Source organism: Ammospiza caudacuta, chromosome 19 (assembly GCF_027887145.1).
Source record: "Ammospiza caudacuta isolate bAmmCau1 chromosome 19, bAmmCau1.pri, whole genome shotgun sequence".
Lineage (NCBI taxonomy): Eukaryota > Metazoa > Chordata > Aves > Passeriformes > Passerellidae > Ammospiza > Ammospiza caudacuta.
This window is the reverse complement of record NC_080611.1, coordinates 10646559-10660645: the sequence shown is the minus strand read 5'-3', so window position 1 is coordinate 10660645 and position 14087 is coordinate 10646559. Positions and strand designations below refer to the sequence as shown.

General features: G+C 46.2%; 1 protein-coding gene across 3 annotated transcripts in view; it reads left to right on the top strand.

The window, feature by feature from the left end:
• Positions 1-14087, top strand: part of ABCA9 (ATP binding cassette subfamily A member 9) — a 32130-nt gene that overhangs the window by 8591 nt on the left and 9452 nt on the right. For all 3 annotated transcript variants that reach the window (XM_058817400.1, XM_058817401.1, XM_058817402.1), the window contains exons 11-27: positions 248-306; positions 706-816; positions 1671-1846; positions 2120-2239; positions 3224-3362; positions 4282-4372; positions 4675-4814; positions 5379-5498; positions 6919-7114; positions 8542-8708; positions 9551-9678; positions 10053-10190; positions 10670-10783; positions 11126-11296; positions 11644-11754; positions 12370-12504; positions 13652-13717. In XM_058817400.1, coding sequence (XP_058673383.1) covers positions 248-306; positions 706-816; positions 1671-1846; positions 2120-2239; positions 3224-3362; positions 4282-4372; positions 4675-4814; positions 5379-5498; positions 6919-7114; positions 8542-8708; positions 9551-9678; positions 10053-10190; positions 10670-10783; positions 11126-11296; positions 11644-11754; positions 12370-12504; positions 13652-13717 — 2182 coding nt within the window. The remainder of the gene's footprint in view (positions 1-247; positions 307-705; positions 817-1670; positions 1847-2119; positions 2240-3223; positions 3363-4281; positions 4373-4674; positions 4815-5378; positions 5499-6918; positions 7115-8541; positions 8709-9550; positions 9679-10052; positions 10191-10669; positions 10784-11125; positions 11297-11643; positions 11755-12369; positions 12505-13651; positions 13718-14087) is intronic.

Genomic DNA, 14087 nt, shown 5'->3' with positions numbered 1-14087 from the left:
GTGTTGCAATGGGTTTGGCCCTGTCTTTGCCAGTCTTGGTGCCCCATTTTTGGTGCCAGACTGGGATGTTCACACCTGTGCACAGAGCCTGGCAAACCTCTAAATCTCAGCTTTGTTTCCCAGCACTTCTTATTTTCTTCGTGCCATTTCTGTCATTGTAACCTAAGGTCCATAAAAATGTAAAAGGGGAGCATGGAAAAGCATTTACAGAAATCCCCAAATAACAACCTCTTTACCTTCCTTTTAGGCTCCACAATATTAAAAAAGTCTATAAGAAGAAGGACAAGAAGACAGAAGCTTTAAGAGGTATGAAAGCTTGGGATTGATTCCTGCTAAAGACAAGGAGACACCTTTCTGCAAACAGTCAATGAAAAAAAATGCTTGCATTGCTTGAAAATTTATGTCAAATATTAATTGATGTGACTGATCACTATTTTGTTCAATTTTTACTAATTTGCTGGTTTTAATAAGACTAAAGAGAAGAAATATTTTATTTTTTAAAAATTGTTTTATTTCTGTCTTTTCTGATAAATACAGACCAACTCCTTATGCCTTTAAATGTTTGCAGAGCTTTGCCGCCCTCAGTGTCTTTTGGCTAATTATTATCACTTAATTCTTGAACTTCTTTACTTCTGTACCTTTGACAGTGAGGGAGGGCAACACAAACCTCATTTCTCCCAAGACTTAATATTATTTTTGTTTTAGGTCTGTCTTTAAACATTTATGAGGATCAGATCACTGCCTTGCTGGGCCACAGTGGGGCTGGAAAGACAACGCTGCTGAACGTGCTCAGTGGGCTCAGCTTGCCTTCAGAAGGTAGGACAAGGCTGGGGTGGGGTGGCCTTGATCCAAAAGCTCTAAAGATCAATTCATTCCCCCTCATCGCACTGTCTTGGTTTGAACAGCCAGGTGTCTCCTAAGGAAGGCAGGAGCCTCCCTTGAAATGGAAAATGTAAACCCCCTCCTTCCAAATTGTTATAAATTTGAAATTAAGGATCTCTCGGGCAAAGATGTGGGAGTAGGAATAACAGTTCTCTATTAGGAAAAACAAATTAAAATTAAAAGAAAATATAAAAATACAAATGCAGTATTACAAAACAACACTGTCAGAGTCAGACCATGCCCTGCCCCCTGTGTGTCAGGGAGGTGTCCCAGCCCCATCCCACGGGGGCTCAGCCCTCCTGCAGTGCCAGCTGTGGCTCTGCTGCAGCAGGGATCCTGCACAAGGGGGGAGTTTTCCTCTGCAGCTCCAGGGCTGCTACAGATGGGCCTGGGCTCCCTCTGGCCATGCAGGGCAGCACAAAGCTGCTCCTCTGGCAATGCAGGGGGCAAAGGCTGCTGTGCTGTGCCAGGCTCAGATTGGATCCAGGTAGGAATGCTTGGCTCCTCCCCTGGGCGGGGCATCTCCCCATGGGATGCTGGGATTGGATCAGCCCTGCAGGGACACTCACTGGCCATGGACAGAAGACAATTAATAATTAATGGCCCATGAGCAGAAGAGATCTTCTGGAGGGAGGATTGGTTGAGAAGAGGTAAAGAAAAAACTGCCCAATGAACAGCAGAGAACTGCCCCACCTCTAACAGATGTCAATAGAATATTGCCAGAATATTGCTACCCCCAGCCACATTTTGCCTTTCCAACCCAGGTCACCATTTATCCCCATGAACAGGCTCTGCCACCATATACAACTACAAACTCTCTGAAATGGGAGACCGGGAGGAGATCAGGGGGATGGTTGGGATTTGCCCGCAGTTCAACACGCAGTTTGAGGTCCTGACGGTGAAAGAAAACCTGAAGACCTTTGCAGAAATCAAAGGCATCAAGTCCAAAGAGGTGGAGCAAGAGGTGAGTGTGTTCCCCACCACTCCACAGAGACTCCTTTTGCACTGGGAAGGTCAAAGATTCCACCTGGATCTTCTGAAAATTGAAGCTCCAAGCCCATCCAGCCTGGCCTTGGATGCTTCCAGGGATCCAGGGGCAGCCACAGCTTCTCTGGGCACCCTCCCCACCCTCACAGAGAATAATTTCCTTCTGATGGCTAATTTAAATCTAAATCTCCCCTAATAAAGGATGGAAGGACAATGGCTGCTGAGAATGGACATCCTTGTGCTGTTCTAGGTGCAAAAAATTCTGGAACTGCTGGATATCAGCAACATTCAAGACACTCCGGCTGAAAAACTGAGTGGTGGACAGAAAAGGAAGTTATCCATTGGAATAGCCATGCTTGGAAACCCCCAGGTAAAGCAGCAGGCATGGATCTGTGATGTAGGAAATACTCAGGTCCAGCATAATTAAAACCTTGGGCATGAATTTGGCTCTAGGATTTCTGACTTCTTTAAAGTGCTTATAATTAGAATGAATAAATTTCATAATTTCTTTTGTTTTTTAAATTCATAACTCACCTTGCCAGCCAAGTTTTGAAGCAGACAGAGTTCCCTGAGCTCTCACAGCCCCCTTGTCTGAAAGATGCCCAGAGTCTCTTGCCTTCAGAACCCCAAACTCTGTCGGGGTACCTGTGGCCAATTTCCCGACTTCTGGGACTCAGGTTTGGCCCTCTCTGGGGCTCCCCTTTCGCGGGAGACCCTCCTGGAGCAGTCTTGTGTCAGGAAAGAGAGATGCATTGGATCTTTTCGGTCTTCAGTTTCTTGTTTATTGTTATGTTACCTAGAGTTTTGCACCCTGTCCGCACCAGACTCGACGCGCTAGAAAAGCACCTCAAAAATGGCCAACACCCTCTTGGTACAAGGTCTTTTAATGCTAAACTATCCAATTAAGAACTGACACCTAGATTATTTCCCTGTTAACCCAATAACTGATCCCCAAAAACCTGCAATGGGGACTTTTCCACCCAATTACAAAATGCCCCCCAAACCCATGAAGAAGGAGGAAGAGGAAGTGTGAAGAAGAAACCCAGGATGACAGCCTGTGCCCTCCATCTTGCTGCCATCCACAGCACACTAAAAATCCCAAAACCTCAATTTCTCACCAAGTGATGCACCTACACTGCTCTCTATAATCTATTCCACACCTTTGTGGGTTCCCGTCTATCTTGAAGTCTGGGAAACTTTCTCCATGGATGAGGGTCAAATTCAGAGCTTCCCTGGGGGTCAGGGCACCCCAGGGCAGACACAGAAATATTCCCAGTGCCCTTGGTTTCCGCAAAACCCCAAAGCCACGCCACCACTCCGGCAACGGGGAATTCTGATCCCATCCTCCCTGCAGGTTCTGTTCCTGGACGAGCCCACGGCAGGGCTGGATCCCCTCTCCAGGCACCGCGTGTGGAGCCTCCTGCGGGAGCAGCGGGCGGGGAGGGTGATCCTGTTCAGCACCCACTTCATGGACGAGGCTGACATCCTGGCAGGTGAGCTCTGCTGGGGCACCCCTGGGGCATAACTGAGGGAACACCAGCAGCCCCAAGACAGGGCACAGGAGAGAGGGGGCACTCTCCCATACCCTGGGGGTACAGGAGGCAGCCAGGCTGATCCCCATCAGCCTGGATTTAGGATGATCCCAGCAAAGGAGAGGGATTACACAGGTAGAGGGAGGGGACACGATCTGAGGCAAACCATTTGGGGAAAATAAGGGGATACGAAGACAAAACCATTATAAAGCATAAAAACACTCTACAACAGAAAACCCAGGGGTATTGAAGGCAGCCAGGCTGATCCCCATCCCCAGGGGTATGGAGGACAGCCAGGCTGATCTCCTGCAGCAGAGGAAACACTGGAACAACGGCAGAAGATGAAGGGGTCAACTCTTAGCAGGGGTTAATCCAAGGTGTAATTTCAGGAGCTCTGGGGAGCATTTACAAACCCCAAGGGGCTTGCTGGTGAGAGCCCTGGGAGAGGTGCCAAGGTTACGTTTAAAGGGAGGTGGAAACTGAAGGTAGATAACATTTACTGACCAATAAGGAAACTTAAGGGATGGAGACTGGGGGAATGGACATTTAGGACAGCATATGGGGTAACACTTGGGGGGCTGACCCCTAGCTTCTGGCTAATCACTCAACGTCCTAGACCAGAAGTTCTGGATGGAGAGGATGGGATGCTGAGTGGCTGACAGAGATCCAGGGCGGGGATTTGGGGATGATTACACAGGTAAAGGGAGGGGATACAATCTGGGGAAAATTTCCCCCATTTGAGGAAAATAAGGGGATACAAAGACAAAACCATTATAAAGCATAAAAACACAATAATACAGATAATCCAGCAGTGCAAAGCCCCAAAAGATGGCAGCAGCTGCTCTGCACTAGAAATTCCTTTGGCTTTTCCTTTCTCCAGACCGCAAGGCTTTTATCTCACATGGGAGGCTGAAGTGTGTTGGCTCTTCTCTGTTCCTGAAGAAGAAATGGGGGATTTGCTATCATTTAAGGTATATCCTTAAGCCCCAACAATACCTGGCAACATGCAAATACAAGGGGACACCAGAATTCATGAAACCTTAGAGCAGATGTCATCAAAACAAACAAATTGCCTGCATTAAAATCCAGCTCCATTAACTGAAACAGCAGTAAGATTTAGGGTTAGGGTTAATTAATCCAGAGCAGGGAATGAATGAAGAATTCTGGACTTTCCATTTTATGCATCCATAAAATGGTGGATGTTGTTTGTCTGGGTGGGTTTGGGTTGTTTGTATTCCAAACCTAAGTGTCTGTGGTTTTTTCCACACAACAGGATCCATGTCAGTGAGTCTTGTGACCTGGAGAATCTGACATCTCTGGTGAAAGGGTACATCCCCAATGCCACATTCTCAGGACACAGCCAGTATGAACTGAGATATAAACTGCCTTTAGAAAACATTAATAAATTCCCAGGTAATGTATATGAAAATAATTGAGGATTGTTCATACAGAGAAAAAAAAAGACAAATGTGTGGAAGGAGAAATGCAAAGGGAGATATTTTTACAGGAGTCACATCAGGACTTCAAAACCATCGCAGTTTGGGTTTTCCCCACAGTTTTATCATACATTTAAGGTCAAACTGTGCAACAAATGCTTTTCTACTGTTTGCAGTGACAAACCCTGCAGGCTAAACTGGGCCACGTGTGTTACTGAGAGTTCAGTTCTCTTTCTGTTAAATGAAAAGACAGAGATCAGAGAAAACCCCACACAACCTGTGGTGCTCCATGCCCATTTCTCACCCACTGTGCCCATCACTTAAGCCTGGCCATCCCACAGAGGGTGAAAACAGTTTGAAATGTTGGTGCTAAGCAGAAGAACACCTTCCATGAGGATGGCTCTGGCAGTTTTGTTTTCCTCCACACCTTTGTGTCCTGGCAGTTCTCTGTCACTGGAGATGCTCCAGTCAGGTTGGCTCAGCTGAGCCAGAGTGGTCTGGATATCTGTGCTAACACCTTTATTCTATCTCTTCCCTCCAGATCTGTTCAGAGGCCTTGACAGCTGCTCTGAGCAGGGAATTGTCAACTATGGAGTCAGCATGACGACCCTGGAGGACGTGTTCCTGAGGCTGGAGGGAGAAGCCATGGACAATCAAAAAGGTACAATTTACAACCCACAGCCAAAGATCAGCTCCTCTGCAGAAACCTCCAAAGGTGCCTCTTATACTTTCATGAATCCCAACCTAGAAGCTGGTCTTATGTAGCTGCAGCTCTCTTCATAGAGAACAGGCAGGCACAACTTCCCAAGGATATTTCCTGGGAATGGCAGCGAGGAACCTCAGAGAAAGAGAAAACAATTCTTATCTTTATTCTCTGTTCCTGTTGTCTTTGCACATGTGGATTGTGTTAGGAAGATTGTTTTCCTGAGGGATTTGTCAACTGGATTCTGCTGAGGATTGTTTTGTTTCCTTGGCCAATCACTCAAAGCTGTGTCCTGGCTGTCTCAGACAGTCACGGGTTTTTCTTTAGTGTTCTTTGTAGTATAGTATCTCTTTATTACAGTATAGTATTGTCTTGGTTTCAAAAGGCAGGTGTCTGCTAAGGAAGACAGGAGCCTCCCCTGAAATGGAAAACGTAAACCCCCTCCCTCCAAATTGCTATAAATTTTAATTTAAGGGCTCTCAGGCAAAAAAATATAGGAGCAGGAATAACAGTTCTTTAATAGGGAAGAAAATAAAAAGATAAAATGAACAATGCAGTAAAACAAAACAACACTGACAGAGTCAGAACCCAACCTGACACCCTGTGGGTCAGGGTGTTGGCAGCAGTCCCATTGGAATTGTGGCTGCAGAGCTCCTGCAATGTCAGGGGTGGTTCTGCTGGAGCAGGGATCCTGGAGAAGGGTGGAGTCATCCTCTGAAGATCCAGGGGAAGAGGCAGCTGCTGTTCCTCTGGGAAATCCAGTGGAGAAGCCATGCTGGTGTTCCAGAAACTCAGATTCTATCCAGGTAGGAATGCTTGGCTGGTGTTCCAGAATCTCCAGATTCTATCCAGGTAGGAATGCTTGGCTGGTGTTCCAGAATCTCAGATTATATCCAGGTAGGAATGCTTGGCTGGTGTTCCAGAATCTCCAGATTCTGTCCGGGTAGGAATGCTTGGCTGGTGTTCCAGAATCTCCAGATTCTATCCAGGTAGGAATGCTCGGCTGGTGTTCCAGAATCTCCAGATTCTATCCAGGTAGGAATGCTTGGCTCCTCCCTCTGGGCTCACATCTCCCAATGGGATGCTGCAGTTCTTATCAGCCATGCAGAGACATTCAATAGCTGTTATCAGCAGATGTCTCCCCAGAGGGAGGAGTGGGTGTGGAAGAGATAAGGAAAACTGCCCACTGAATAGAAAACAACTGCCATACATTGGGCAAATAGAATACAAATTGCTTGACAATCCAGGACAATAGTTTAATAAAGCAATTGTTCAGCATTCTGAATCAATGGAGTCAGGTGCCAATCACTCCCCACATCGGGGACACCCTGCATTCTGTGATCTTGGACATAAATGTGCATGTGGAAACTCTCTGCAGATGAGCACGTCCCTGGGGAGGAGTGGGGAGAAGCAGCCCCAGGATGTCCTGAGGAGGCCGGGCCAGGCTCCCTGCTGCTCTCGGACACCGGGATGGCATCAGTGCAGGGCCTGGCCCTCTGGAGGCAGCAGGTCTCTGCCATGGCACGGGCGCACTTCTTGAAGCTCAAGAGCTCGGTGAAGAACCTGCGGTCCATGTAAGTCCCGAGGGGGTTCTGCAGGACAGCAGGACTCCTGGACAATTAACCAATGTGATTGAGCAGAAGCCACTTTATTGTTTACATTATGCTCTGTTTATACATTCTAACCCTACTGCACGCTAATCACACATTTCTTGATTGGTGCCTCTATCTTGTCCTCATGCTCTGCACTTTTCAGGATGTGTGGTTGGTTACAGTCCAGTGCTTCCCTGACTTTCACTTTTTTCACAGCCTTTATCTAGTTCTTGCGGTCTCGGCATTTTGTTTCTCAGCCTCTTCTTTCTTAATTTAGCACAATTTATGTCCCAGTAACCTTGATGAATTCCAGAGGGCTCTGACAAGAACAACTGAAAGTGGTTTGGCTGGAGCACACTGCAGCCCAAGCTGTTCAAATCCATTGCTACAGGGTTATCTCCTGGAGGTCTGGAATTGGACAAGGTCACACCAGGGGGGACAACTTCCACACCCCTGTTTCCATGAGTTTGGATTAATTGGTATGAGGTCTTGGCTAGGAAGGATCTCGGTCATCTGCACTCAGAGGAGGGGAAAGTTTTTTGCTTTCCAGTGCCAGTAACACAAAATCTCCCTTTTGTGCATTTTCATTTCTATGTTGAATAATTTATGCAAGAGAAACCCATTTTCTCTCGAAATAAAAGAATCATTTAGAAATACTTATATGTCAAATGGAGGAAGTTTTAAAATAAGTCAGTGTGTACAGAGAGTGCTTTCAGTCTTCCTCTGCTTTTTTCTTTTTTTCTTTTTTTTTTTTTTTTTTTTAATTCTCTCATGTTGCCATTGTTTGAACTCATTTGGCCCTGCTGGTGTTCAAGCTGGAGTTCCTGGTAGGGTACAAAGAACTAAAGGAAGATGCTGATTTATGAGAAACTTGTATCTAAAGGAAGTCTGAAAGGCATTTCATGGCCCTAAAAAGTTGAGCAGGGCCTCAGCAGTCTGGATCTGAGGTTCTCTCCCTGCTACATTTTGAATCATTTGGTGGATGATCAAGGTTTGAGACTTCTGGAAATAAAATTTTCTCTGGTGACAAGGCCTGAGGGAATGGCTGGAGCTGTGTCAGGGGAGGGTTAGGTTGGATTTTGGGAAAGGTTCTTCCCCCAAGGGCACTGCCCAGGCTCCCCAGGGAATGGTCGCGGCCCCGAGGCTGCCAGAGCTCCAGGAGAGTTTGGACACCACTCCCAGGGGTGCACAGGGTGGGATTTTTGGAATGTCCAGGCCATGAGCTCGATCATTGTGGGTCCCTTCCAAGTCAGAATATTCCACGATTCTATGAAAATTGGCAAAAGTTTTCAACAGAGCTTTGGGTAATCTGAATATCATCCACCACTTCCAGCACACAAATGCATTCTGGAGGCATTTCTGCTGAATATCTCTTTTCAGACTGTTTATTCATCTCTTTCTTCACGCAGTTTGCTGCTCTATGTGGTTTTTCTGCTTCCTCTGGTGGTGCAGCTGTGCGTGCTGGGAGGCTGGCAGAGTGTGAGTGCCTGGCAGCTCTCTCCTGCCCGCTACTTCCTGCCCCTGGGGAGGAAATCCCACCTGGAGACCACCACCCTCCTGCTCTACAACCACACAGGTGAGGGGAGAGGCTTCTCCTCATCCTCCCCTGCTCTGGGTTCTTGCTGCTCCAAAGGAAAGCGCAGGACAGAGCAGATGGTGTGGATGAGGAGGATGCAAGGAGGGGATGAAGGCTTTAACAAGGGAGGAGGGATTGTCTTTAGAGGGTTGTGGGGGAAACCTATTGTGGCTTCAGCAGCTGGTGAGACCCTGATGGGAGATGTGCAAAACGGAGATAAGGTTTTCTCCCTGCCACAAATCCAGGTCTCTATCCAAGCAATTTCAGAGTGTGGGGTCCTCAAAGCAGGCACCACACCCCAGGCTCACTCATGCTGAGTCAAGTTAATGGGCTGCTTCCAGAGTTTCACCTTCAACATTCCCATGAGTGGATGATATTTCATATTATTCAGCCAGAGAATGACACTAGTATCTTCATCAGACAGGTCCAAAAGTGCAAAAAATTCATTTTGTAGCACTTCAGGAGAGGCTATGCAAAAATTCAGTCTGAAATCCATTAACTTCCCAAAAACTAACGTGCAATGATCCAGCACACATGTGCTGGCTGATCCCCACGGTTATTAGATTTCTTCTGGTTTTGTTTGGTGGTAATGGATTTAAAATAAAAATTGAAAAAATAAAGAAAAATAAAAAATAAAAATAAAAATAAAAATAAAAATAAAAATAAAAATAAAAATAAAAATAAAAATAAAAATAAAAATAAAAATTAAAATAAAAATTAAAATTAAAATAAAAATTAAAAAAAAAAAAAAATTAAAATTAAAATTAAAATAAAAATAAAATCGCCAAAGACTCTTTTGTTTTCCAGTGTTATAATTCCTCTGTTTTTGGTCCTCACATCAGGCACAGACATTGATGACTTAGTCCATCTGCTCCAGAGCCAGGATATTACAGTGGAAATAGCAAAGGAGGAAAATATCACAGAGGAGCTAGAACACAACGGCGCTCTACGATTGTTCCGTGAAGATCAGGTGAGGATTTTTCCCCTCTCCCTCCAGTCTCCTCACAACAATTGAATAATTAAGCAAGGTACCTCCATCAGCTCTCCCTGTGGGATGGCCCTGTTGACTATTTACAAAAATTTACTACTTACAAAAATTAGGAAATGTTTTGATCAGTAAAGTCCACGCTAGAGGAGCCCTTATCTCCCTGACCCTCCACCACAAAATATAAATTTTTAGCACAGCAATACAGAATTCCAATACCTAGTAATATTTTTTTTTAGCAAACAAGGCATAAGCAAAGCTGTTCCAGGGCTGGATTTTCCTGGTGTGCTCCTTTTCTACCGCTTCCCTGCAGATGAGAAAAGCCAGGAGTTCTTACCTTGTTTTCCTGCTCTTTGAAGAGCTACAGGTTCACCGTGCTGTGCCACTTGGAGGCTGTCAACTGCTTCCCAGTGCTGGTGAACGTCATCAGCAACGCCCTGCTGAGGTCCCTCAACTCCACCAGGCACATCCAGGTCTGGAGCCACCCCTTCTTCTCTGTAAGTGAAGCCAGAAACTGTCAGAAAACCATTTAAAGTCTCACTAATTAATCAGATTTTATCACATGTAAATCCACCTTCCTTCACGGTGCCTCTGGAACCACCACGTTTGCCTTCAGGAAAATCAGATTTTTCCCATGTGGGTCTCAAGGGCTGCTGGGTGGAGAGGGTGGCTGGGAGGGTTTCTCCAGGCGGTTCTTTATTCTCTCCAGCACGTTGTTCAAGCTTTGGCCTGTCAGCTGGTGGAAGAGAGAGCTCCCCACAAGTCTGGGATGGAGGAGTGTGTCCTGCACCACCCATCTGTCCTCACCAGCAAGCACTTTGCATGGCTCTGCTTTGGGAAAACCTTCCCAAATTTGGTTTCAAATCCCTCTTTTTGTTCATACTGCCCTGTATGTAGTCCATGAGAAATGCAGTAAAATGAATGGTAAAATGAATTGTAGGCATTTTCCACGGATGCTTTGTTCTTCCCTTTTCAGATGAACAATCCAAAATACTGGGATTATGTTATGTCCGCGTACTTCGTTTATACGCTGCTGTTATTCCCTGGTTTTCCTCCTCACTTTGCCATGGGCTACGCGCAGGATTGCAAGGTAAATTCCTTGGGATGGGGCAGGTTTGGGGTGGGCAGAAGGGATCACAACTGCACTGCCAGAAGGATGTTTGAGTGCAGAACCATGGAATCATTTACATTGGAAAACACCTCTGAGGTAACTGAGCCCAGCCCTGTGATTGGCAGCTTGGGGTGTTTTGACCCATGAGAAGTTTTGCAGCCAGCACCAAATATTGAAAGACAAAAGGGGGTTGAATTTTACCCCAGAATCACAACAGTGACAGATTTTATTCCCTGTTCATTTCCTGGGGCCATTCCCATGGGTGCAGTTGGCCAACCATGCATGGGCAATAAACTACCCTTTAAAATTGTGCCTTCCCAGGTGGGAGCTCGTGCCCAGCTGAGGATCTCGGGGCTCTTTCCCTCGGCCTACTGGTGTGGCCAGGCACTGGTGGACATCCCACTCTGCTGCATCCTGCTCTTCTCCATGTTTGGGCTCCCGTTTGCCGTGAGCAACAAGATTTCTGGCAGTGCCAGCATCACCTTCGTGCTGGTACATGCCATTCTGGTCCTTGGTGCTTTACTTGGAAGGGATTGAGGGGAAATGTTTTGTGTGGGGGCAGCTGAGACACTCTGGGTGCAGATGGTGCTAGAACACTCTTGGTCCTCTTACTGACCTTCTTGTTTCACCTCCTATCCTTTGGGTTTCTCCAGCTGGAAATAAAAGGCAATAAATCTTGCCTTAATGTATTCTTTACACCTCAGAGTAAAACTGTGGTAATTTCTAAATGCCCTGATCTTACTCTGTGATCATTTCCACTGCTCCCTGTTGCTATAGATGGGTTTCTGGTGGTTTACCTCACTCCATTTTCTCCAACAAAAGCCTTTTTTTCCCTTTAGGTCACGGGGATGTTGGGTCATGGAATTTCCCTCGTTCTCTTAATCTATCTGATCTCCTTCAACTTCCGCAAAGGATGGAGCTCTGATCTTTGGTCATTCATCCTGATAATGGTGAGCACATGGCTGGATAATGCACTGCAGGGATTGCAGACATGCTGAGATCTTGAGGATGAGCTAGATGTCAAAACACCAAGCAGAGATGAGGAGCAAAAACCTGGGTATGATTCATAGCAGCCAATTCTGTATTAAATTTGTGTCACCATGTTCTGCTGCCACAATCCTGCTGTTACATGGGGGAATACCTGGATCCAACCTGAACTGGTGCAGGAATGGAGACAAAAAGTGGATTTATCACTCTGCTTGACATCCCACATCCAAGGGATGTAAAGTTTTGGGACAGGACCCACCAGGCTAGCCTGACCTGGAAGGAGGGGGATTATTGCCTGGATTTGGATGGGAATGAACAGGATGGGATCCCATGTTTGACTTGTCTGTCTGGAGCAGCCCTGTCCCTGGGAAGAAGTCTCCCCAGCTGGCCCAAAGCAGCAGCCAGCCCTCAGACTGAGACAGCTGAGAATCTCCTGAGCCCTCTCTGTGTCTCATCTTCCCCAATTTTTTATCCATTTCTATAAATTCAACAGGGAGTAGCAGAGCTAGACCCACACAGTTTTAAGGAGCAGTTTAACCCTTCCCATCAGCTGAGTCGCCCTCTTGTTTTATTTTCAGGTGTGGTTTATTTCTGTTATCATCAGCACCATCATCGACAGCCTGGGCCACCCCGTCTCCCTCTACGTTCTGTCCCTCTTGGTTCCTGTGTACCCCCTGATGTGTTTTGCCCTCGATTTTGGGAGTGACTCCCATGTGAGTGGTGCTTTTGGGCAAGGAGAGGCCTGAAACACAGTCCTGGGTCCTCATGACCAATGTCTGGGGGTAACTGCCCCAAAGTCTGGCAGTAACTGCACAAAAATCTTGGGGTAACTGCACCAAAGTCTGGCAGTAACTGCACCCAAACCTGGGGGTAACTGCAGCAAAATCTGATGGTAAATGCCCCAAAGTCTGGTGGTAACTGCCCCAAAGTCTGGGGATAACTGCCCCAAACTCTGACAGTAATTGCACCAAAATCTGAGGATAACTGCACCAAAATCTGGGGGCAACTGCCCCAAAATCTGGGAGTAACCACACACTGCAGGCTGGGAAGGCTGATCCTGAGTGGGATTTTCCAGAGCGCGTAGTTAAACGACTCTTTCAGCTCAGATCTCATTTTCCAGCCACTCATTAGGGCTGGGGGTGATTTCTTGTGCAGCTGTGACTGTGGATTAGGTAAAACTCTTAATTCCTTCCATGCAGAGTCATAGAATGGAATCATGGAATGGTTTGGTTTGGAAGGGACCTTAGAGCTCATCTCCTTCCACTCCGTGCCATGTCAGGGGACACCTTCCATTAGACCAGGTTGCTCCAAGCCACATCTAAGCTGGCCTTGGACAATGCCAAGGATGGAGCAAGCACAAAGTCAATCAGCTTGGCTTGACCAATCCTAAGAGAAAATCTGAAGCCACGGATCTGTCTTTGCATGGAAAAAAACCCCCGAGTTAAAATTTAGAATACTCACAAGGGGCTTTACTCCATGTCAGTTGACGGGGGTGGTGGAAAGTCAGCTGAGAATTTAACAAAACCCCCAGCTATGCACAACACTGCTGATAAATGATAAATTACTGAGGGGTGAAGTCTCCTCTGTCCTGTCCCACTCACCTCCTCTCCACTGGGACCCAAAGCAGAAATGTTTTCCTGGGACAGAACATCTGGAAGGAGAATCTGCTCTATGTACTGAGAGCTGTGACATGTTCTGGTGTAGGACCAGGGTTCCCAAAGCCAAACATCTGTATCTCTTCATCTGGGGGAAGTCAGGAGTTTAGCAGATTTTCAAAGCATTTCTGAATGTTACTGCATTAAACAGAATGAAACTAAAGAATTACACTTCTTCACTGAGTATTCTTTTTTATTCTTACAGATGCTGTGGGACTCTGAGCCATTTAGTTGGGCTTCAGGCAGTCATGTACTGATTGCTATCTTTGCAGTAAGAAAACATTTAACATTGCTTTTATTTAGGAATGTGGGTCTCCTAATGTCACATTCACATTCTCTGGAAAAATCCCTTTGCCCAGGATTTTTCTCCTGGGAAGCTGAGAAGCCTCAGAGGAAAAGGAAAACAATTCTTATCTCATTTGCTTCTCCTGTGTTGTGCTCATGTGGAATGTGTTTGGAGATTGTTTACCCACAGGTGATTGTTCCATTGGATTCTGCTGTGAGTTGTTTTCACTCTTTGGCCAATCAGGGCCAAGCTGTGTCAGGGCTCTGGAGAGAGTCACGAGTTTTCATTATTATCTTTTTAGCATTCTGAAATTATCCTTTCTGTATTCTTTAGTTTAGTATAGCATTCTTTAATG